General features: G+C 54.3%; 2 protein-coding genes across 3 annotated transcripts; one reads left to right on the top strand and one right to left on the bottom strand.

Annotated features, from left to right (window-relative positions):
- The first annotated feature begins 1,175 nt into the window (after positions 1-1,175).
- Positions 1,176-7,372, top strand: Tmem54 (transmembrane protein 54). The gene is made up of 6 exons (XM_041652604.1): positions 1,176-1,349; positions 3,865-4,058; positions 6,162-6,221; positions 6,308-6,496; positions 6,591-6,725; positions 7,104-7,372. Exons 1-6 carry the CDS (start codon positions 1,334-1,336, stop codon positions 7,176-7,178), a joined length of 669 nt encoding a protein of 222 aa, XP_041508538.1. The 5' UTR covers positions 1,176-1,333; the 3' UTR covers positions 7,179-7,372.
- A 4-nt stretch (positions 7,373-7,376) lies between these two features.
- Positions 7,377-16,988, bottom strand: Hpca (hippocalcin). 2 transcript variants are annotated; one of them, XM_041652606.1, is made up of 4 exons: positions 16,845-16,988; positions 13,790-14,188; positions 8,428-8,533; positions 7,377-8,313 (listed from the first exon to the last, which is right to left on the bottom strand). In XM_041652606.1, the coding sequence occupies exons 2-4, from the start codon at positions 14,165-14,167 to the stop codon at positions 8,216-8,218; spliced, it is 582 nt and encodes a 193-aa protein (XP_041508540.1). In that variant the 5' UTR covers positions 14,168-14,188; positions 16,845-16,988; the 3' UTR covers positions 7,377-8,215. The 2 variants fall into 2 exon arrangements, with proteins under 2 accessions (XP_041508540.1, XP_041508539.1); XM_041652605.1 differs by lacking the exon at positions 16,845-16,988 and adding an exon at positions 16,474-16,585.
- Between the last annotated feature and the right edge of the window lie 7,992 nt (positions 16,989-24,980).

The raw sequence follows: 24,980 nt of genomic DNA, 5'->3' as shown, positions 1-24,980 counted from the left end.
GCTTCTGCTTGCTCGCCATTCTGACGAAGTGGTCCTAGGTGAATGCCCAGCTATCTGAACCCACAGAGGAGCCCAAGACTTGTGTGTGCAGCAGGGACGTTGTGTGTGTGTGCCGCAGGGATACTGGGATGCAGCAAGGGCCAGCTATATCTATCCTGGCACTTGATGGAACCCAAAGCTCAATGACAGCTTTGAGCACAATGACAGCTAAAATCAGCAAAGTGCCTACTATGTGTCCCCTTGTTTCTACACTTAATCAGCAATAGACATTCATTTTTTTAGATTTATTTGTATTAGTTTATGAGTGTTTCGCCTGCATGTGCATCTGTGCACCTCACGCGTGTCTGCTGCCTGAGGGTGGTTAACTTTCATGTGGGTGCTCGGAATCAAACCTGGGCCCTTTGCAACAAATGCTCTTAACCTCTGAGCCATCTCTCCAGCTGCCACAGTAGGTTTCTCTGAGTTCAAGGCCAGCCTGGTCTACAGGGTGAGTTCCAGAACAGTCAGGGCTACATAATGAGACCATGTCTTAAGCGTGGGGGGGGGGGTGCACGCGTGTGCTACAGTTTGTTAGTGCGTTACGGTGCTCCAGTGGAAGTCAGAGGACAACTTTCAGGGATCGGGTCTCTCCTCCCATCACGTGGCTCCTAGGAATGGAACTCAGGTCTTTAGGCGAGTGGCAAAGGACTTTACTGGCTGGATCATCTCATTGGTCAGCAAATTATTATTATTGGTTTTCCAAGGAGAAAGAAGGACACCCCCCCAACACACACACACACCAAGACAGAAAAAGTCCCTTGCTCAACATGGAAGACCAGATTTAGACCCGGGGCTCTCTTTGTCAGCGATTGATCTGAAGTAGATTAAAAGACCCTGGTCTTCCGAACCGCGCGTTCATCACCCATGGCTGCCCCTGCTCACTCTCAGCTTTCATCCTGAAGATTTTTTTCGCCCAGGTGACCCCCGGGTCGTGGTGATCTCTACAGGCACACTTACATCACCACCCCCAAGCACGGGCAATGGCGACCCCTTGGAGCCTCGATTTCCACCGGTGGAATGGGCGTGCTAAGGAAAACGAGGGCGACTTGGCGCCCGGCACCTGGCTCCGCGGCAGGGGCGGGGCTGTGACTCAGCCGCACAGCCCCGGGGTCGCCCAGCCGGTCAGACCGGCCTCGGCAGCGCGCACGGGGCGCCGGACTGGGCGGCCCAAGGGGTGCAGGGAAAGGAGGCCGCCGGGCGCCTGCTCGGGCGGGAAGAGGAGCGGAGGCCACGGGTGAGCAGGATGAGAGCGAGACCCCGCTGACGCCGGCTGGGGTCACTGGCTGGGAGCGACATGTGTCTGCGCATCGGTGAGCGAGGGCTCACGGGAGGCCCATTTCTGGGGGGACCCAAATCGAAGCCAAGTCGCCTGCTGCATCACGTCCTGACCTGCAGCAGGTCACTTTACTCTTAGCCTCAGTTTCCCCCAGAAGTAAGATGGCGGTGGGGTGACAAGCAGCTAGGTTTTATTTTTCTTTTTTCGGTGTGGGCTAGGCAAGTGCTCTACCTTGGACACCAGCCCCAAAGTTTCGAGACAGCGAAGTCACCAGCGAGCCTGGAAGTCAGTACTTGGCTGGCTCTCACTTTGAACTCTGGATCCTCCTGCCTCAACCTAAGTAGTTGAGACTCCAGATTTGTGCCACTGAGGCCCAGCTCTTGAGTAGGTCCCGTTTTGATGTGGCCGGTGGCATCTCCACCTCTTGGCTCTATATCCCTTCCTAAGAGGCAAAACTAGGCTCCAGGACCGGCAGATGGGAGAAGGATGCTGGAGGTGCAGAGATAGGGATCCGGGGTCCACGGCTTTGGGTCCTTAGCCTTACCGAGGTCCTGTTTCTGTATCCTCCTCTCACCCAGCCAGGTTGGAGGGAAAGACCAGTCAACCCGGGTCACCAGCGGCGAAGACTCCCCACTCCCCCATTCCCTGGGCAAACCCTCTGTTTGGGGTCTAAGTTCGCACTCTTCAGCATACACAGCCTGTTTCTTCTCTGTAAAACAGCGACAGATGTACCCGCTCTTGACCAGGATGAAGTTGGCTCCTGATAATGAAGGCTTAGCAAACTGTGCCAACCATATTGCCCAATGCTCCCAGCATGGGAACTGAGAAAAAAGTCTACAACTGCCCTAGGGTTTTCTGACCAGCGCCGGGGCACAACCCTGGCCTCCTGTTTGACCAGAGCCTTGGTCCAGAGATGTTGCTGTTTTTGAGTCCAGCCAAAGCCCAGGAGTATCTGGGTTGCTCCTGACTGATGGGTGGGTGGATGGGATGGGAGGATGGGGTGGGACCCATCAGGTCCCTGAAACAGGACTGCAATTCCTCGTCCTGTTTGGCCAGCTGTTGGGTGTTCATCTTCAGAAGGCTGTTCCAGTTCCTCATGCTTTTCCCGCCCATGGTCTGTCCTGTGCTACTATTGCCATTCCCAGAGCCTGCAAGCTCAGGGGAGAGCTCAGGGACCAGACAGGCCAGCCCCCTCAACTCTAGATTTATGCATGAAGAATCCAGGGCCCAGAGTGGAGGAGGGCCTGGTACCAGGTCCACAGTGAATCTGTGACAGTCTAGACAGGCTCCTCATTGCCCCATGTGTGTGAGTTATGTGCGCACTACTGAGTTTAATTAGGGCTGCTAACAGGAGTATGAGGGGGCTTTTTACTGGAACATAGCCAACTTACCAGTGGCTACACCACTGAAGAAAAAAAAAAAAAAATATATATATATATATATATATATATATATATATATATATATATAGAGAGAGAGAGAGAGAGAGAGAGAGAGAGTCTCATTCTGTAACCTATGCTAGCCCTGAACTGGCAGCAATCCTCCTGCCTCGGTCTCCTGACTATGGGGATTATGAGCCGCCACTCCCAGCCCCTTGCAATCAATTGCCCTGAGAACATCCAGCTTAAAGATTCTTCCCTCCCTACCTCCCATTTCTTGCTTTCATTCAGCAGCTGAGCTCACATATAGACAGGGAACCGGGCCAGACCTCTCTTCCACATGTGGGGAAACTGAGGTTTAGCAGGGATCTCAAAGTCAGAGCCATCGGGAGCAGCTAAAGGAGGAAGGACCCTGCTTAGTTGGGAGGGTCGCCCACACTCCAGGTTCATGGAGCTGGCTAACCTGAGAGGACCTGAGGGTCCAAGTGGCCATGTCCCTGCGGCAGGGTTAACAGCCAGCAACGGCGGATGTTACTGTAGAGAGCCATTCAGAGCGGGAGGAGGGGGCTTCCTGCTCTTTGGATGTGACAGGACTTGCCCACTCAGAACCTGTATTCGCTGCTGGTTCTCCCTTCTGGTCCCAGACTCAATTTAGCACCCCCTGCACTAAGAGTCCCCAGGGACCCTGTCCACACCGAGAGACAAGTACTCTCTTCCTCTCTAGGAGAGAAGTGGAGACTGGCCGCTCTCACCAGTTTTGTCTAGCAGCTGTGTGTTGAGCACCGTGTGTGCCAGGCCCCATCTCCTGGACTGACGACTGTGCAGGACCTGACTCCTGCCCGGTACACTGTGGGCTCCTGGAGGCCTGGACAGTACCTGTGGAGCTTATAGGTGCCCTAGTGCCTGGCATGAAGCAGGCAGGCACTCAGGAAAGACACTCTATGTATGGGACAGATGAATGAATGAGTGAGGAAATGAATGAATGACTCAGTGGGAGGATCAAGCTGGATCCCTGCAAGTCATAATTCAGTAGCTAACAAGGACAGCTTTGTGTGACACCTGTATGCTTTCCCAACCTTAGAGCCCAGGGACGTCCAAGAGACGAAGGGAAGCTGAGATGACCCAAAGCCTGGGTCTTCTCCTCTGTGAGCCTGACGTGTGTCCCCACAGGTGGCCTGAATGTGGGTGAGTTCCGGAAGGTGCTGATGAAGACAGGCCTGGTGCTGGTCGTGCTGGGTCACGTGAGCTTCATAGCAGCCGCCGTGCTCCATGGCACCATGCTGCGCTTCGTGGCTGCTGCCAGTGACGCCGTGGTTCTACAGTACTGCGTGGTGGACATCCTCTCTGTCACCTCTGCCATCCTGGTATGGCCTGACTGGGAGGTCAGCAGGAGGGAGGGACCAGGTCTCAGCCAGAGTCCCCAGCACTAACCCTAGTAGCCACCTACCAACTGTTCAAGCCCTCAAACACTCTCTGCCTCAATTTTGTTGCCTGTAAAATGGGGGTGGTGGGAGTGTACCCAGACTGCAGAGGTCCCTAATGGGTGTCTGAGGTCATCCACAGAAGGTGTTTAAATGAAGGCCTGGCACACGGCTAGTGTGAACTGCTGTGACAAATTCACGGTGTGGCAGCAGGGAGAGAAGGAAGATCAGCTTAGCTGGGGACCGTCCAGAAGGGTTTCAGGGAAGTGGAAACCTCTGAGCTGGGAATTAGTGGATGAGTAGGTGTTCCCAATGGACTGTAATTATCAACCCAGGTATGTGGCATGCTGGGGCTAGCAGGCAGAGAAGCGTGCCAGGGTGGCATTCTGTGTTCAGCCTGTGGCAGGTGCCAATGTGTGGAGCTGGGAACGGCTGAGATCTGCTCTAGAGACACGGAGCCAATCAGACGGACGTGAGTTTAGCGCTAGAATGGATTCACGTGAACAACTTGATATCCAGCAGCAGTGTGAGACCCGTGATGAACGACTAAAGGAAGGAGCCTAGTAGACTTAGGTTTATAAAGCTCTCCTCTGGGTGATAGCTAAGGCAACTGCAGACTTGGAGGATAATCTGCTCAACTTCCAGAGATTGCTGACTCCTGGCTAAGGGACTTCTCTCTGTGTGTGCTGGTCACTGCCTACAAAATGAAGCTCAGACAGCCTGCGGGCCTCTGGGTGTGGTGAACCAGGCTCTGACCTGTAGACACCCCAACAGCAGTGTTGGACTATGTCCCAGTCGATACCTGTCTTGCTCAGCAACCATCTGAAGACGACACAGACGGTGGCCAGCCCAGGGCCAGGGGGCTCGGAGCTGGATCACTTCCCTTTGCTTTCCTTCCCCAGTGACTCCTCACCACTCTCAGCTGCCCACGCCTGGGGGAGGCTCACCCCACTTCCTGCTGATGGGATGCCTTCCTGTGAGGTCATCCTGCAGAGAGGGACTGAGCCCAGAGGAGTCACTTTGTTGTGATTGCTATACACATCCACTACAGAGGGTGAACCTAAGAAGCTGGAGAGGCTAAATGGCGCTAGTGATCTGGGGGACAGCCTCTGGGCTAAACAGGACATGGGAGGCCCTGCCTCTGGGGGTCGAGGGGCATGAGAATGTAGGAAGTGTGTTCTTGGAGGGGATGCTCCGTGGGTAGCAGCCAACAGCAGTGATTGGGTGCCCCTATCCAGTGGGATGAGAGAAGACAGTGGCCCAGGGCAGATAGAGAGGGACAGAAATTAGGTCATTAAGAGCCTGGGGTAGCCTCGGATCCTCCGAAGGGTTTCTCTGTCTTTTGTAGTACCAGGGACTGAACCCAGAAGTCACACATGCTGGGCAAGCATTCTGTTCCCCCGCTCCATCCTCGGCCCCCTCTTGGAGATTCTTTAATTCTGTTCACAACATGTATTGTCTGTCTAGGATGGCCTTCACACTAAGATGGTGACCCAGGGGCTGGCCACCTCCCATGCTTCCTCATAAGGAGCTGACCACTCAGTCCACACTAGATAGCCCTGGCCAAACTGGAACTCTTTATGTGCATTAGGCTGGCTTTAAACGTGCCACAGTGTCCATCTGCCTCAGCGCTGGGAATACAGGCGTATGTCACTATGCCTAATTCCTGTTTTCATCTCATTTTGACTTTAGTTCCTCGACAGTGGGATGTGTTTCTTCTAAAGTCTTTCCCATCCCAAGGAGAAATGTCCTGTGTATCCCATGGCCTACCCCCTGGCATGTGCCTGCAAACAGAATACATAGGACCCTGTTGGAGAGTCATGGCTTTAGGCAGTGGGGAGCCCTGGAAGGTTTGTAGGCAGTGAGGGATAAGCAGAAGGCACACCCCCTTTGAAGCGAGACTGAAGCGAGCCCAGGGTGGGAGTGGGGAAGGCAGGAATAGGAAGATGGTGGTGGGACCTTTATCCAAGCGGGCATCTGACCCCACAAGCTCTCCTCCAGCCCCGGCGTCGTCGGCGTTGCAGCTGATCCGTACTTCCCCCGCAGGTCATCATTGCCGGAATCGCAGCTGTCATCCTGTCTCGCTACCTCCCCAGCACCCCCTTGGTATGTGGCACCTCCTCAGATGGGACCATGGGTTGGGTCAGCAGCCCCCTTGTGGCCAAGCACTGACCAGTACTCTCCATACCTAGCGCTGGACTGTGTTTAGCTTGAATGTGGCCTGTGCTGTCCTTTCTCTGACCTGCGCCCTTGGGCTCCTGGCCTCCATCGCAGTGACTTTTGCCACCCAGGGCCGAGCGCTACTGGCAGCCTGTACTTTTGAGAGCCCTGAACTCCCAACGCTGGCGCCTGACTGTCCTTTTGACCCTACTCGAATTTACGTGAGTGCCTCAGCCTTGGGAGGGGCTGGGAAGGGTTCTTGGGATCCCTGCACCCCTGTCCCTAAGAAGATGCTTGTGCCCCTGTCCCCTGCAGAGTTCTAGTCTGTGCCTCTGGGCCATCTCTCTCATGCTCTGTGTGGCGGAGAGTGTGTCTGCCCTGCGCTGCGCCCAGCTAGTGCATCGGCTGCTGGAACTGAGACCCTGGTGGGGGAAAAACTGCCACCACACGGTGAGTCCCCTCCATAGTCTTGGGAAGTCCCTGCTGGAATCCCTGGCTGGTCAGCCCCACCCACCTCTGAAGAGGGCCTCAGATAACTGGGGCACAAGTTTGCTCACAGCCATCAAAGGGCTCCAAAGTCCAGGGAAGCCAGATCTGCCAGCTAAGTCAGATAGCTATATCTGACCCTCCCAGTCTTGAGGGGAAGCACGAGTTTGGGTGTTCAAACAGGAGACACTTGGGAGTCTGGCCTGTCTTGAGTATGTGATAGTGATGTCCTCTCCCATGCCCCAGAAGCCTCTAGTCCTCCCTGCCTACAGTTTGGGGATGTCCTGGAGATGGAGACCCCAGTCCAGACCCAGCAAAACAAACAGGTTTTTGTGTCTGCAGATGCAAACGAACCCAGAGCCCCTGGATGGCCATGACCTACTGAGCTGCGCTAGCTCTGTGCAGCTGACCATCTGACACCTCAGTGGGGCCATGACGACTGAGGCACATGACCAAGTCTGGACATATGACCAAGCCTGCACTGACCAGTGCCCAGAGAGCCATGGAAGAAGCCTAGATGAATCCAGGATTCCCAGAGCAGGCCCAAGAGGGCTCAATGGACCCCTGGGGACCTGGGAGAGGGCTTTGAGTGCCCTCCCTGGCCGCCCGGCACTCTGCACTGAAACAAGACTTTATTTGGAAGTTATTAAAAAGAACAGAGATGCTTCATGTGCTGCATGCAGAGGGAGATGGGGGCTTTGCCAGGGGCCTGCACGTCTTTCCTACACAGTATGCTGTGGAGGGACTCTGCCCGCGTGCGTGTGCGTAGGTGTGTGTGTGTGTGTGTGTGTGTGTGTGTGTGTGTGTGTGTGTATGTGTGAGGGGGTGCATGTGGGAGCGAAAGAGGGTGAGATATAGAATACAAAGTGCTTGAATCTGTGATCATCCGAATGCTAAGAGGCAGGCTGGGTTTGGGGACCCCCCAGTTGGAACCCTGGGAGATCTTTTTTTACCATGGTCTCTAGCCAGCAAGAGCTGGGACAGGAAGTGTTCTGCAGGGAATTACGTCAGGGAGTTTCCTCAAAGCCCCACAGCCCAAGAATCTGCTGTCTCCCCCACCAAACCAAAAGACTTCATCTGGGCACCTCTCCACCTCCCTCCAGGCTGAGGGTCACCCAAGGGGAATGTCCCCCAACCCCCGCATTGTAGAAGGGCCTCAGATCTGTGGGTTGGTGGAAGGTAATCCAACCGTCTGAATAAAGAATACGGAACAGGGACAGAAAAAAAAACAAGTCATCTCGGTCCCACTAAGGGAGATTCTGCCTCATGGGCCGTGGGTCCTAATGGCTGTCTTGCTTAGCCCCTTCCTTGCAGGGTTCGCTTCTCCAGAGGCCTCCCACAGTGCAGACCCCAGAAGGGGGTCCCCAGTCTGGCCCCCAGCCTGGACAGACACGAGGGAGAGGAAGCAGAGGGCCGGTGAAGGCAGGGAGGCGGCGAGCTGGTTCCTCCTCAGCTCAGAACTGGGAGGCGCTGCTGGGGTCGCACTGCAGCAGGCGCACGATCGACGGGTCGCTCTTGGCCCCACGGATGAATTCCTCCAGAGACAGCTTGCCTGCGGGGCCAAGGGAGAGCTGTCAGTGAGGAGAAGACGGCCACAAAGCCAGGCAGGTGGTGGCAGGCGGTGCGGGAGAGGGAAGAAGGGAGGCCGCCCACCCCCGACACTCACCGTCATTGTTTGTGTCCATTTGGCGGAAGATTTTCTCAGTCCTCTTTTCCGGGGTCGATTCGTCCTCAGGCATCTTCATCACAGACGAAACCATCTTGTAAATGGCCTGTGGGGTTGGGTTCAGGAGTGAGAAGAGACCACTGAAGGCCCCATCCGATCTCGTTCTCTATAGACATCGCAAGGTCGTGCTCCTCTGGCCATGGAGGATGGAAGGAAAATCAGGAAAAGGCTTTCTAGAAGCGGGTGATAACTTAAGAGTGCCCTGGACCAGGTAGGTCCTTTGGAGGGCCAGGTGGGAATTGCTGACAGAGATAACAAACAAAGGCACTTCAAACTGCAAGCAAGCCCCAGGTGGATACCAAGAATCTGGGGTGCACAGAGTCAAGAGAGATGTTGGAGGACATTGAAGTCCAGATAGCAAAGGGCGTAGAACAACAGGGTGCTTGTTGCGGCTAAGGGCTGAGTTAGCACTCTCATTCAGTGACCAACAGGGGGCGCTGAGGGAGATGACATTAAACTGTGCTGCGGTCTGTGGCCGGCAGGGGGCGCAGAACGCCAAGGCAAGCTGGGACCCAGAAGGGGCGGGAACATTATGCAAACGAATGCAAATAAGCACCTGCCACGGGGTCAGGGACAGCCTGAGCTCTGCTGGGCTGAGGGCGGCAGCTGCCACGTGTAGGTGCTCCAGAGGCACCAAAAAGGAGAGTTTTTTCAGCTAAATGTACAGATCATGTAGTGCTCGACCTGTGTCATGGGCTGTTTCTGCTCCCTGGAGCTCAGAGACCGGACTAGCCACGTCAAATCTTCAATTCCTCCAAGAAAGCTTCCCTTCTTCCACACCGCCGTAACCCTTCCCAACCCCTTCGTGTCCAGCTTTGTCTCTGAACTACTCTTTTCTAGTCTCTCCTTCAAGTTTGTCCCACACACTGCCTCTCAACGCTCTTTCCAAATACTAATCTCCACTACCATGTCCCCAAACCAGCAGGCCGCCCCCTCGCTTCCAGCACACACAGACCTCCCTCTAGGCCCACGGTGCACTGGTTTCTTAAGGATGCTGCCTCCCACTCTTCCCTGGGGTTCAGTTTACAATGCTTTCCAAGCAAGATCATCCGAGATCCCGCAGAGGTCAGGGCACGTCGGCTGCACAGACCCCCTGGGCTTTTCCTTTGAGGACGTGTCTCAGGAAGTAACTAATTCTTTAGCAGACTGTGCCACCGTCCAGATAAGAACAGCGACTCTAGCTACTTCTAAGATTCCCAAATTCCGGTACAGTGCCTTGGCACATGGCAGGGAACTCCCTGTTTAAAGGCCATTGTCACCTCCCACCATGCTCTGTACCAAGTCCAAACCATTTGTTTTTGGCATTCAAGACACTTCACAAGCTGTCCAATGCTGGCCTCGCCACCACCAAGCCCCGCTGGAGGGGTAATTCTGCCACAACGGGGCCTTTCAGATTCCCCAGCATTTACACAGCGCCGGCTGAAATGAGCTACCCTTTATCATGCGAGCATTATGCTCCAGGTCCTATGTGTAGGAATTTTGTTTTGCTTTTCTTTCTTGTTCTGATTTTAGTTGGTTGGTTGGGTTGGTTTGGTTTTTGAGGCAGGATTTCTCTGTATAGTCAGAACTCACTCTGTAGACCAGGCTGGCCTCTAACTCAGGGACTCCCTACCTCTGCATCCTGAGTGCTGGGACCAAATATGTATGCCTCAGTATGTGGCATACATGATTTCCAAACTGTACATCAACTCAGAAAATCTGGTATCAAATCTCCCTTTTCCTGGATAAGAAACCAAGGTTTGGGAAGGGAACTAATGGAAGGCACCAACCAGATCAGGGCTTACTCCCCTTAGCTGCTGGATGGATGCTTGGGCAGTTTGGAGTGCCGGACCACAGGAGCTCTGGAGTGACATCCTGGTGCATTCTGCACCTTTGTGTACCCTTGGATAAGAATTTAGCACCCGTGAGCCTCAGTTTCCATCTGTAAAATGGAGCACTGTGTCCATCGCATCGGGATTGTTTAACACAGTGGGTTCCCAACCTTCCTAATGCTGTGACCCTTTAACACAGTTCCGCATGTCGTGGTGACCCCCAACCTTAACAGCATTTTGTTGCTACTCCATAACTGTAATTTTACTGCTGTTATGAATTGAAATGTAAATCGTTGTGTTTCCTGATGGTCTTGGGTGACGCCTATGAAAGGCTCACTCAACCCGCCCCCAAGGGGTCCCGACCCACAGGCTGAGAACCACTGCTCTAGAGGAGTAGATGGAATAAAAGAACAGAGCAGTGCTTGGCTGGAGCGAGCGATCACTGAACAGCAGCATATATGGTCATTATTCATCCACTGAGTCTTCTGCTGTTTCCGTCCCCTGGTCTTCCAAATGTTATATCCATGCCTCTCACTGACCTCATCAGTGTGGCCTGTGCCTTCATCTTTCCTATCAGAGTGAGCTCCGAGAAGCACACTGCCTCTGTCCTCCCTCTGTGCCACCAGCCAGTGTAGGGCTGGGATGGGAGGTGGACTGAGCAGCGACTTAGAGAGTGGCCCTTCTCCTTGTGACAATCCTTCTAATTAATTAATTAGATTAGATTAATTAGATTAAGTCTGGATTGCTTGCTCCGGGTTTCACTGGAGCCTACTTGTCATTAATCAGGCCCTGGGGTGCACAATACTCTGTCTGCTCCAGCTGTCTGGAGCCTCTGAACTGGCATGGTGGACGTCGGGGTCTAGAGGGCAAAAGCTGGAAGAAGAAGAAGAAGAAGAAGAAGAAGAAGAAGAAGAAGAAGAAGAGGAAGGTGCAAGGGTCCTTGAGCAATGGGCTAATTCATCCAAACCGAGATTTACCAGTGTTCAAGTGGGAAAACATGAGCTTCTCTCTGAATTCGTGGGCATCCAGCAGATCCCTAAGTAATCCTCCACCACGACCTTGACCCTTCCAGCAGGGATCTCCAGAGTTCCCCATCATCCTGCCTCCAAATAGAAGTTTGTGGTTTGCAGGTTTGCAGGTTGCTGGGACAAATGCTGAGGCAACAAGCTACCGGTATAGGGAACACATCGCTTCCCAAGGCAGCCAGTGCCGCTCGAGCTAGCGGAGAGCCATGGGCTGGATGAGCTGGAGCAGATATCAGAAAGGGGCCTCGTGCAAAGCTGCGTGGCAGCACCTCTCAAGACACGGCTTGGGGATGCTGCCAGGGACATCTTAGCCAGTGCAGAAGATGTGTGGAGAGAGAATGACTGACAGCCACTAACATTTGCTGAGTACCAAGGATCTACAAAGCCCTAGATGGAGCTACCATTCCCCTTGATCTCTTTTGAAAGTAGGGGCTTGATACCCTCACATACATCATCACACATTGCTGGCAAAAAAAAAAAATGCTGTAAAGGTTCAGAGGAACAGTGGGCATGAGCCACAGGTAGATGACTTTCTGCTATGGCTCGACAGGTAAAAGTGCTGTTGTCAAACCCGACAGCCTGAGGTCGACGCCTGTGATCTACGTGGTGGAAGGAGAGGATTGATTCCCAAAAGTTTTCCTCTGACCTCCTCATGTGTGCTACGGCATGAGCATCCTACACACACACACACACACACACACACACACACATACACACACACACACAAATAAATAAATAAATAAAATAAAAAATGTTTAGAGGACAGCCAGGGCTACACAGAGAGAGACCCTGTCTAAAAACAAATGTTTAAATTAAGTAAGGACAGCGTGGATAAAATAGAACCGTAGCGCTCTCCACCTTCAATGCTGAGCGGCAGTGATTGGTTTTTTGAAATAAGTCTAATGTGTTCCATACTTAAATTTGTACCAAGAAAAGGCATGCATGACAAGTCTCTAAATCGCATCCTGCAATCAGCATCACTGTCCCTGCTCCAGTTTTATAGATGAGCAACCTGAGAGCTAAAGTCTGTCCAGAATTGAAAGCCATGTCTCCTTACAAAAGGTATCCTGGAGTGACGGGCCAGCCTGGGCTCAGGCGACCAGCCTGGGCTCAGGCCCACTCTGGACATCAGGCAAGTCACTCTGCCTGCCTGAGACTCTTGGGGCTGCTCTAAGGATGTACTCAGCTCAGGGTCTGTCAATTAGCTAGGAGATGCCTGGGTATCCAGATGGCACGTGAACATTACAGCCAGGTGGCCTACTCACAGACTGTGAGGTCTCCTACAAGTGCCTTCTTCCAAAGCATGTTTCCTCCTCAGTAATGAGAATCATAAAACAGTACTTGTGGGCTGAGGATGAGGCTCAGTGCTAGATCACTCCCTACCAGGCACAAGAACTGCATTTGATCTGAGCACTGCAAACGGATGGATGGATGGAAGGATGGATGGGTGGGCAATACTGGGAATGGAGACACACACCTGTAACCAACAGTTCAGGGGCTAAGGTGGGAGGATCATGAGTTCAAATTCAATCTGAGCTACATAGAGAGACCTGTCTCCAACCAAACCAAACCAAATATAACTGGTCTAAATCAGAAATAGCAATATGGGAAAGACAAAGCAAGATGGGGAGATATTCCAAATTAAATCAGAATAACCAAGATAGTCATGGTGGCATACCTTTAATCCCAGCAGTTGGGATGCAGAGGCAGGCAAATCTCTATGAGCCGGAGACCATCCTGGGCTATACAGTGAATCCCAGGCCAGCCAGAGCTACAGAGAGAGACCCTGACTCTAAATAAATATGACTAGCAAAAAGGACAACAAATTCAATGTAGGAACTCAGACCAGGACCAAAAGGGGGAAAAAAGCTACAGAGAACATTCTGAAGAGAGAGGACAATAGCGTACAATCTCTATATTAGAACAGCGTTGTTTCCGTGTCAAATGCCTTGACTTGGATAATCATGCTATGGGTTATGTAAGAGAATGTCTTATTCCTAGGAAAGACATCCTGGACTTGAGGGGTAAAGGGTCAGGGCCAAGAGCAACCTGGAAGCAAGGCCCACAGGCAGAGATAAAGCAATGCCAGGAAACTCTAGCAGGTGAGTGGGGGGGGGGCGGGGGGGTTGGGGGGTTGGGGTTGGAATACATGGGAACATCCTCAGCTTTTCTTTCCTTATTGTTGTGAGGTTGGTAGGTGAGGAGAGAGTTTCATATTGTTCAGGCTGGCCTCAAACTCATTTGGTAGCCAAGGCTGGCTTTGAACTCCTGACCCTCCTGCCTCTAACTCCATAATAGTTTCAGTTCTCAGCTTTTCTTTAAATGGAAAATCATTTCCTTCTAAAGGATTTTGTGAAGGGGATGTGAAGATGAGCCCCAGTCACTGCTGGAGGACTAGGTGGGTTGAGAGGTTAAGAAGGGTGTTCCGAGCCCGCGGCTGAGCAGCCGGTGTGGATGGCGGCCCACCTGCACAATCTCCAGCATTTCCTCCCGGCTGATGTAACCGTTGCCGTCCAGGTCGTACATACTGAAGGCCCACATGAGCTTCTGCTCCAGGCGGCCACGCGAGGTCACGCTCAGCGCGATGATGAACTCCCGGAAGTCGATGGTGCCGTCGCTGTTGGTGTCAAAAGTGCGGAAGACGTGCTCGGCAAACTTGGAGGCGTCGCCATAAGGGAAGAAGTTGGCGTAGATCTTCTTGAACTCATCCACGTTGAGGATGCCAGTGGGGCAGTCCTTAAGGAAGCCCTTGTACCACTCCTGCAGCTCCAGCTCCGAGAACTCCGTGTTCTCACGCAGATCCTGCAGCATCTCCGGCCGCAGCTTGCTGTTCTGCTTGCCCATGGCAGATGAGCCAAGTCCCACCTGGGTACCCCCAAAGGAGGTGAAGGGGCAGAGAACAATGGTTTTGTCTTTTTGGTCACTTGATATCACTCCAGAAGGACCCTCAGAAACAAGACACCCCAAACTCTCATTGACCCAGGAAGAGAGAAGTGGGCCCTAGATGGCACAGCCTGTACCCTGCTCTGTGGCATGCTTCTCTGGAGAGGAGACCCGGAAGAAGATTAAGGGGTTAGCTCACACTCACTGACACCCTTTCTGGCTGCCCCTGCTAATCCTGTTCACATTTTTGCCCTCCCAAGGGGAAATCTGGGGATTAAATCCACTTTCCACATGAGCAAGGACGCTCAGAAAATGAGGTGATCTGCTTCAGGTTACAAGGCCACTAGAGGGTAGAGCTGACCCCCAGAGTTTCCTAAAAGGGTTCAGCTTCTGAGTCCTCTTTGGTACCTGCTGCCCTCTCATGGCTTCCCAGATACCTGCTGAGCCCTGCACAGGCCCTGCAGCACAGACACTGCCAGCTTCTCCTCCTGAAGAAGTGCTCAACCAGAGCCCTGAATCTGGACCCCAGAGCCAGATCACCTGAGTTCGAATCCCACCTCTCCCTCTTACCAGCTGCGTGCCTTTGGCGATTTCTTTCAACTCTCTGTCTCAACTGCAAAGTGGGCTTAATGATAGTACTTACTTCATGGGGTTATTGAAGGGATTAAATTAGTTAATACTTGGGAGCACTTAGAACCAGGGCTGAGTAGTGCTACATACATGTTAAGAAAGCCAAAATGATTTACATATACCCAGATGCCACCAAACTTGGCGTGATATGCCAGTGCACGTCCCCAGCACACATAGTACCACACGGATCACTAAATGCCCTCGTGAGGTTCTATGCCACTCACCTACCATCCTACGCCACACATGGATCACCATGCCACCACACACAACAGTCCTGCTGCCCCACAACTCACACGCACTGACACATGGCACCACACACGACTTCCATCCACTGCGCATCAAGACACGCCAGCCCACGACCCCACATGTCTCACACATGCCATCACACGCCAACTCGCATGCTGACACCTCTCACATGGCCAGCTGCACGTGGGACCTTCAGGTACCCTTCTCATTATCTTTCTATACCTGGGGTGCTGCCAGGTCCCAGGAGAGGGAGCTACAACCCTTCCCAGACCTGCTGAGGACTCTTTTTCTCGGGGAGCCCTACCCAGCCCACCCATACCTCTCTCAACACTCACCTTTTACCTGGTTTCAAAAGGTCCCCTCAGGGCAGGGATTACAGTATGAGGCTGAGGACAATCAATGGAGGGGGAGTAGCCAGGCAGTCCTAGGCACAGATGTAGGGGCGTGTGCAATTTGCTCCTGAGGTTGGAGATACCAGTAACACAGGGTGAAGAGGGTTCCTTGTGCATGGAGGTACATGAAGCTCCGTGCACATGAGTATGGGTGCATGTTGAATGCGTTTGTTCACACATGATGTGGGTCCTGGGTTCTGCACCGCAGCTGTCTCCCTGTGCGTTTCTATGCATGTCTGTATGTGAATTCTATATGCGTGTTGAGCGATCATGCACCTGTCACAAAGAGAAGAATGTATCCGGGATCGTGAGGGGACCTGTGTCTGTCCTCAGCAGTGTGTCATGCATGTTCCTGTAAGTTGGTGCCCCCCCTTCCCAGATCAGCCTCTTCTGCCCCAGGCTGAGGAGCCGTAGAACAAGTGTGTGGGAAGGGACTGAGGAAATGCGCAGGGCTGAGCAGGGGAGCATATCCCTTACTCCCCTCCTCAAGGTCCAAGGAATTGGGTCAGCGGGGCGGGAGCAGAGCGATGCTCCGGGCAAGAGCGCTCCTCCAGGTGCCCCTTCCTCCTGGCCACCCTCGGCATTGCCTCTCCAAGCTTGAAGAAGGCTCTGTTTTCTCTGAAAAGACCCCTGGTGCCCAAAATAGGAGGAACCTCACAGCTCGATCCTAGAAACCCGCCCTAGCATCCCCTCTAAGCCTCCCCCGGCTCCGGCCCTGAGCCCCCGCCTCCATCCTTCCCGCACTCGGCGCGAGGTCCCTCCTGGAGGGGGCGCCCGGGACGGACTGCGCGCGACTCCCGGGAGCCGGCCACTCGGCGGTCAGGACCCTGGAGAGCGCCTCGCGATCCCCAGGGGCAGCCCAGGGCTGGCAGCGCCACGGGTGGGACGAATCCCACGAGGGACGGGGAGGAGCGGGCTGGGGAGCCTTGGACGTGGGATCCTGACTCCGGGGCTGCCCTCCCCGCATCCCCGGCCCCGGCCGGAGCGGCCCCCACTCACCCAGCGACGCCGAGACACTGACTGCGCAGGGAAGGCGGCGCTGCTGCGGCGCGCGGCGGCAGAGGCGGCCGGAGGGGCGGGAGGGACTGCGAGGGAGACGCCCCGCAGCGTTGGCCCGGAGCCCCTCCCCTGGGGGGGTCCCCACAGGCAGTTAGGCTCCGCCCCCGCCCCCGCCCGGGAGAGGGAACGGGACGCCCCCACTTCCCGGGCCCCCTCTCTCGGAAGCACCCGGCTGTGGGAAGATTGGGACCCCCTAGTTCTGCAAGTCGACTCGGGGAGACCAAAGAAAGAAGCAGAACAGAGCCCAGGGACCGCTCTCCTAAACCGGGAACAATCCAGGGCAGTGCCACCCGCTTCCTCCCCACCCCTACCTGGGCACGGGGCCGCCTGTCGCTCCGAGGGCGGGATCCGATAGGCACCCTGGCTGCCCCCGCGCCTCAACTCCAGAGCCAGCTGATCTGGGGGCTCTTTGGAGAGGAGGGAGCGCCCATTCCCCAGTCTCGAGGTCTTCCAGGGGCCAGACACGCCCCCTGCCTACCTCCGCCTCTGAGAGCACGCCCCCTCTCCAGCCTACTACTCAGGATGTCATCCCTCACCCCTTCTAAGAATTAATCCCACCTCCATGGATGTACCTCGTTCTTCCCAGTACCCCTCCCTGCAAGGCACCGTCTCCTCCCCCAGCCTCTGCGGGTTCAGGCCTGTGACCTGAGAGCGCAGAAACACATCTCCACCTGCGAGGGGGGGACGCTGTTTCTGAGGTGGGTAGGCCTCTTGTCTACATTTGGGACAGCTGCTCTCTAGAGACCCCGACCCCGGCACAGCTCCTCCTGCCTGTATAGAGGGCTGCACCCTCCCTCCTCCAGCCCTGGTAACAATCCCTACAGCTTAAATTCTGTCCTTTCTCCATCTCTAGGATATGGACCGTCTTGTGTTCTACATTGCCGAAGAGGAAACTGAGACTTGCAACGTTTAATTGCTTTTTCCAATGTCTAGCTGCCAGTGAGTGGCTTAAATTCAAGAGCTCTCGTTCTTCCATTTCAAAAATACTTGTCAAACATTGCTTCTGCACTCTGCACTGTTCCAGACGTTGGGCTGCAATCATGTAGAAGAAACGGTAATAGGACATACATAGTCAGTTCTGTGGTGTGTTGGATAAGCAATTTGAAGAAAGCTTGGGACAGCGGCAGATCGAGAGCAATGGCTCTTCAGATTGCATTCCAGATGAGACCAGGAGTCTTAGCTGTGTGGGACAGAGCAGGTCTGACGTCCACACAGCGGCTCACTGGAGTGTTATGTCAGGAACAATGGAAGGATGAGCCTGGTTTCCGGACCTCCTTAAGGAGGTGGTATTGATGGCATTTGTCCCTTCTTGGACAGTTCTTTCCAGTGCTCTTTCTACCTGTAGTTCAGATCATCCTGGCTGCCCAAGGCACCAAACAAAGCTCCCCTCTAGGTGCCTAGACCAGGCCCTTCAGTCTAGCCTTCACCTCTTGTGCTTGGAGGAAAAGAGGGGGTGTACATTGACAGAGCTGGAGAGCCAGACCCGGATGGAATAGGGACAGCTGGGCCCTTGGGAACACCGGCTCCACTGTGTGCCTTGGCTCCTGTGTTGGGACCCCCAGTGGAGGCGTGAGAGACGCCAGACGAACGTGGGTGGTTCCCAGCTGCCTCCTTCAGGAAGACCTGCAGGCTGACAGAGAGTAGAGATCTGCTTAGGCCCCACCCAAGACCCCTCCCCGGTGGGCCCAGAAGGACAGCCATGCTTGGGACATGAAAAGGAGCCAAACCCAGAATCATCCCCTCTGTCCCCGCCGCTCCTTTCCCCTCCCTCCTGCCAGAAGCTGGAATCTCCCAGCTTGCCTTGATTTCTCTTCTCCATTCTTGGGTGAAAGGTCTTGGAGTACCCCTACTTCCTCTAGACTGACTCTTGGCTCAGGCACAGGTTCAGTTGGCTCCCATGCCTTCCTTCTTTGGGAGGGTGATTCTGGAACCTTCCCTCAGCATCCTGCCTCCACAGTGGTGTGCTTCCGAGGGTGGGACAGAGTCACCTTGTTCAGGACATCGACTTTCTTTGCCTGTTTCTGCATGTCACTGAGAGCCTCTGAAAGCAGAGCCTGAGCCCTCCTGGGTGCTGCTGGCTGCTCCCACTAGCCACCTCGACCTTCCCAAGAGCCATCGAAGCACTGGACAGGTTCCTGAGTCAAAGAGGAGGCCTAGGGACTCCCCACACTCCTTAAGACCCTGAGTCCAGCAGAGCGGTGGTGGCGCACGCCTTTAATTCCAGCATTCGGGAGGCAGAGGCAGGCAGTTCGAGGCCAGCCTGGTCTGCAAGAGCTAGTTCCAGGACAGTCTCCAAAGTTACAAAGAGAAACTCTGCCTCGAAAATCCCCTCCCCACCCAAAAAAGACCCTAGGTTTAAGACAAGTGCCTGGCAGTACAGTCAGAAAAGGCTGCAAAGGGATTGCAGCTTGGGAAGCCTGGGTCTCTCGCTTCTCTACCTCCTGAGGTAAAACTCTTTGCCTTGGGCAGGCAACATGACAAAAACAGCTCAGGTACCCATGGCATTAGGGTTACCTCATTTGAAGGCCTGCTGTGTGCATGCTCAGGTTCCTCCTGCTAATGCCCCCTCCCCTCTTGCTCAGAAGAAAGTGTCCAAGAGGGAAAGAGAGCCACAGCCTGGGTAGAAGTGGGGTCAGGAGGGATGGGACAGGGCAACAGACAGTCCCTGAAAGAATGCGCATGTCTCCAGAGCAGAGAAGTGAGCCGGGGGCTTCTGAAACCATGATGGCTGTCCTCTTCTACCATGCTGCCCGGACGTCGCTTATCCCCTGTGTGCAGAGTGCCCTACTTAGACCACGGCATCTCAAGGTCCATGGTCCTGAGCATCTCTCCTATTGCCTCCATTTTTACAGAGGTGGAAACTGAGGCTCAGGAAGTTGAAGTCTCTACCCTGAAGCAAATCAGCAAGAGGACAGACATGTTGAACCCAGCTCTATGTGACTCAGGAGCTGCACCCCCACTCTGGAGGCCTATCCGTGAAGTGGGCAGCTCTTGTCCCTCTCTCGCCCACTCACAGAGTGACCCAACCCCCAGCCCATGTCTCTTGGGTCCCCAACGGGTTGGAAAATCCTGATGGAAGCAGATGGTGGGGACAGATGGAGGGGAAAGCATCTCGGGGGCTGAGTTCACACAAACAAACATTGATAAAGTGATTAAAACCTTAAGCCACCCCTTCCCAGAAAGCCCTGCCCACCCAGCCTGGAGCACAGTGGGCTGTGAAGTGAGATCTGGGGTTCTCCTGAATGCCCTGGGTCTCAACCTCATTAATCCCAGTCTCTGCCAGCTTCCCTTGATGCCAGGGACCACCCCCGGACCAGAGCCCAGGGTGGCAGAGCTGCCAGGAGCACAGCCCGGGAGGGGGCGGGGCAGGCCTGGCAGTTCCCCAAAGAGCTGGCCATGAGGAGGGAATAGTTGGGGAAGGATGGAAAGTCCAGGGCTCTGGGGCTGCAGGCCTGAAATCAGGGCCAGCAGGATAGGGGTGGGGATGCCAGAGCTAGGGTCTCTCTGGGGAAGCCCCACTTGCCATGTCTGCCCAGGTTACACAGCAGCCCAGCTGCCCACAGAGCAAACTGAATTCTGAGTCTTCAGCTTGATTTGGTTCTCTCCTCCGTAGAGAGAGACAGTGTCAGAGACAGCCCTGGAAGGGTGGCTGTGGGCGTGAGGAGCAGCCACACATGGTACCTAGGTACGCAGGTACTCTGCACATGGTACAAGCACCTCGCTACCAAGGTAACAAGAGTCTGGGACTGGCTGGTACAGCAGGCCCCTACAGAACAGAGGTTTGGGCCTGAACATTCTCCTGTAGCTGCTGGGCTCAGCGGTAGAGAGATGGTTGCACTGACACCCAGGAAGAGCAGAGTTCCTGGGCCAAGGCAGCTGGAGCCAGTGTCAGGGCCTCCAATGACGGTGTTACCTCTTTAGACCTGCATTCAAATCCTGTACTGAGATGGCCCTTTTCCTAGTGGTAGAAAGCTGGCAAAAAATAGCCCTCTGACCTTCTGGTTCCTCCTTTGTGAAACCAACATTTCCAGCTGCTTGCTGGACTCCCTCCCAGAAGCCCACAGACACCCCCGGCTCAAACCAGCCAGCAACCAGCTTATCCATCGCCTTCCACCTCCAGCTTGCCAGGTCTCCGGGTCTCCCTCCAACCCAAGCAAGCAAGCCCGAGACCCCACCATGTCCAGGCCCCCCCCTCTGGCTGGTCTGTGTCGGCTACATCCCCGACCAAGTCCAGCTCATTCAACAGCAGCAGGGTCTCCACTTCCCTCTCCAATTTATTCCCCCTTGTTTCTGGCCAGGTCCAAGCTCTGAGTTCCCCCAGCTGGGATCAGTGTCTCTAAATCTGATTAGAGCCTTCACTGCTAAACAACCTCCCATGGCTCCCACTGTCTTCCAGCCGAAAGGGACATCTGAGGCTCACACCCACGCCCTCCCACCCGCCTTTGTAACTCCTTGCCAGTTCAGCACCTCTGTACCACGTGACCAGCCCCACACCCCCCAAAAGAGAGAAGGAGCTCCTGGCCCTCTCCCAGCCCTAATCTCTGTGCGTGCTTGGGATTGGATCTAGATGGGGTAACTGAAGTGACTCTGGCAGCTGGGGACTCATCCCAGCCAACTCTTGTCCTATACAATAACTGCTCTTCCCTCCGGGGGGCGGGGGGAGTTACTCTTAGCTGGAAGCCAGAGAGCGAGAGCGACAGTCCTTTGCCTGAGGTCACTCAGCTGGGCCCGCTGTCCCCCAGTCACAGTTTCAGAAAGCTAAAACACTGGGATCGTTCTTAGGCAGCTCGCAGCCTGAGCACCCCATCTTTCCACCCTTTCATCTCTCGGCTCTGTCTCAGGCCAGCTCCCCACTATCTTCCTGAGGCCAAGCAAAGGCAGTTGTCACTTATGGAAAGTGGGGTAGAGACAAGAAGCTGTCTCCTCTGATACTTTTCCCCCCTTGAGACAGGTAGCCCAGACTGAACTCATTGTAATCCTCCTGCCTCAATCTCTTAAATCCTGGGATTATAAGCATGTGCCAACCATGCCCAGTTTTTCCATCCCTTGTAACCTGATCCACATTTCTGTAGGAACGACCTACAACCTGAGTGCAGAACACGGGAGATCTCAGTCCTAAGGAACCGAGTGTTATTGTTATTATTCTGAGACAGGGTCTCATTATGTAGCCCTGGCTGTCCTGGAACTCACTATGGAGACCAGACTGGCCTCAAACTCACAGGGATCTGCCTCCCGAGTGCTGGGATTAAAGGTGTGCGCCACTATGCCCAGCTAACTTTGTTGTTGGTTGCTTGCTTTTTAAGCTTTAAAATTTATATGGTGTGTGTGTGTGTGTGTGTGTGTGATATGTGGTGTGTGTGTGATGTGTGGTGTGTGTGTGTACAGATGAACACAGGCCCGTGCACACATGGAGGTCAGGGAACAACTTTATGGGCCAGGCTCTTCTCCTCTACCTTTACGTGGGATCAGGCTGGTACAATGATCAATTTACCTGCTGAGGCATCTCGCTAGCCAGGGTCAAGATTCAAGGGTATGGCAGTGGTGCGCGCCTATAATCCCAGCACTCAGAGGTGGAGGCAGGAGGATCAATATTATCCATAGCTACACAGGGAGTTCTAGCGCCAGCTGAGATACATGAGACCTTGACTACTAACGCAGTTAAGATTGTGGCTGGGAGATATAGTTCAGCGGTGGCATGTTTGACTAATGTGCCTGAGATCCTAGGTTCAATCCCCAGCACTAGGGGTGGGGGTTCAGGGCATCAAGCTTTTTTCTTTCTTTCTTTCTTTCTTTCTTCCTTCCTTCCTTTTTTTTTTTTTTGTTTTTTTGTTTTGGTTTTTTGAGACAGGGTTTCTCTGTGGTTTTGGAGCCTGTCCTGGAACTAGCTCTTGTAGACCAGGCTGGCCTCGAACTCAGAGATCCACCTGCCTCTGCCTCCCTAGTACTGGGATTAAAGGCGTGTGCCACCACCGCTGCCCGCTGCTCGGCTCTTTTTCCTTCCCTTCCCTTCCCTTCCCTTCCCTTCTCCTTCCTTCCTTCCTTCCTTCCTTCCACTCCCTTTTTAAAGTCAAGAATTTGAAGAGAAAGCCCCTCCTGGACTAGAGACTGCCTCCCAACCAACAGTTCAATCTTCAGGCCTGGCCAAGTGGAATGCTATTTCCAGTATCTTTGCTCTGGGTGGCCATCGTCTCCCAACCCGGGTAACCTCAGTGGCAGGCTGAGGAGAGGGCAGATGCTGGGCCTCACCACAGAGCAGCAGTGTCACCCAGGTCTTCTGCTCTCTGTGGAACGCTCCCTTCCTAGAGGGTGAGGCACCTACCAGACACTGTGGGGAGGGGAAGCAGCGAAGTGTATGCTCGGTGACACCTCAGGTCTAGGGATGGCCACAGAGGCTGGAGGATGGCGTCCCAGAGAGGGGATGGCATAGGCACATCCTCTTCTGTGGCCACCTGCTAGCTTCTCAAGTTTAGGGAGGTGGAAACCGAGGCATAAACAGGTCAAGTTCCCTGGCTGAGACTTGCTGAATGGCAGGGTCCGCTCCGGGAGTCAGGGAACCACGTTGCCTGCCTTAAAGGAGTGAGGGTCTCTCCCAGGGACTCCAGAGCCACAGACCTCCGACTCAGGCGTTCCCCAATCTGTCTCCCTATCTGGGAAAACCCAGTCAGCTCTCAATCCCAGCACCTCAAACTCTCTGGAGGCAGGCCTGGGATTGCCTCCTGTTTCCATGGTAACGGTGAACAGAGGGCTTCCTGCAGCAGTGTGGGGATACCGCAGACACCAGTACCTGCAAGTCCACATGGGCCCTGGGAATCCTTGGGATGGGGCAGCCTCTAGCGCATGTCCATGCATGTGCATGCCTGTGCACAGAATGCACCCCAGGGCTGGGAATGCATGCTCCTCCGCAAACACATGGATACCCTTGCATGTGTAGACACATGCACAGGGACCCAGGCCTTGGCGTGCTTACCCATCAATGGGAGATCATCCTGCTGGATGTGACCTGCTCCCACAGCCCCTCCCCCCGAGTCCGGCCTGGTGCAGAGAAGTCTTGGGAAGGCGGGATCCCACTTTACAACACCCACTACAGCACATTTACTGACCACGTGTTGGGGACCGCATGTGGCATCTCCTGTAGCCCCCACAGCACCACGGGGGAGGAACCAGATAAGGAAACAGACACAGAGAGGCAGAGTAATTTGCCTGTGGTCATACAGTGATGGACTGCATCACAGTTTAAGCATAGGACTATTGGGCTGCAAGCGTTTGGGTTCTTTCCCTCATCAGCAGACCCCTCAATGTCAGAGTCAGGAGCACTCCCCTTGATCACACACACACACACACACACACACACTCACACGTTGTAGTCAGAGGCAAGACAAGAGAGGAGACTCCCAATTAAAACACTAACAATAATGACCTTTTGGCTCCCAGCCAACAGACACAGACGCTTCTGTGGCTTTTGGCGGTTCTTGGAATGAAGAAGTGACAGAGGCAAGGGGAGCTCTGCCTAGTCCGAAACTAAACAGCAAGCACAAGACCTTCTGTGGAGCCACCTGGGGCCACTAGTCGGCTCCTGGTTCCCTCAAGAATTCCGAGGCAGTGTCTAGATCCTGCACTGCTGTGTCCATTTTCACAGCTACCCAAGACTGAACACCCGGACAGTTGCATAGACCGGGCGCTGTTGGATGGCGTGACTGGGGCTGGGCCGTAGCTCAGTGGCAGAGCACCTGATCAGTGTTAAGCAGTTCCAATAAATTGGGCTCAATTCCCAGTAGCACAAACAACAACAATAGGCATGCCAGGATGGGGCCCATGACTGTAATCTCAGCATGAGAGAGGTAGAGAGAGGCAGGATGATCTGGAATTCAGGGCCAGCGTGGGCTAAATATAACCCTGTCTCAAAGGAATGAAATAAATAAACAATGACAGCAAAACAATGATCCACCTGCCGCAACAGCCACGGCCACTCATGCTTCCATAGCTGCCACAAGTCAGCCTTTAATTCACGCTGAATCCTCACACACCGCCTGAGGCCATGCATGGGCCATGGATGTGGTCACCGCGGCTCGGTGACTTATTCACGAGGCCATCCTTGATGCCGGTGGCTGAGCCCTTGAGTTCCCTGAGAACTGCCATCCTGGGTGGTGGCCATCAACTTCATTTCTTCTCTTGGGTTTTCCTGTTCAGGAAAATGTGGATTCGCGATGGCCAGAGTTGGCGCCCTCTGCTGGCCATGTCCTGGATCTGCAGAGCCATCTTCCCTTCTGGGGGAGGCCCTTAGAATAGGCCGTGTGAGAGGCGGGGGTTCCTGGAACCTCCGGTCTTCACTCTGTGTGGCCCTACTTGGCCCGTGAAAACAGGTGTCGAGATGACCTAGCCAGACAGAGGCTGAGCTGAGGAGTGAGCCTGAAGACATCTGCTCATCCATGTTGGGAATGAAGTCTTAC

Source organism: Microtus oregoni, unplaced genomic scaffold, assembly GCF_018167655.1.
Source record: "Microtus oregoni isolate MIOR12 unplaced genomic scaffold, Mior012 000005F_ref0000423, whole genome shotgun sequence".
Taxonomy (NCBI): domain Eukaryota; kingdom Metazoa; phylum Chordata; class Mammalia; order Rodentia; family Cricetidae; genus Microtus; species Microtus oregoni.
The sequence above is the reverse complement of the archived record's forward strand: the minus strand, read 5'-3'. Positions and strand labels throughout refer to the sequence as shown.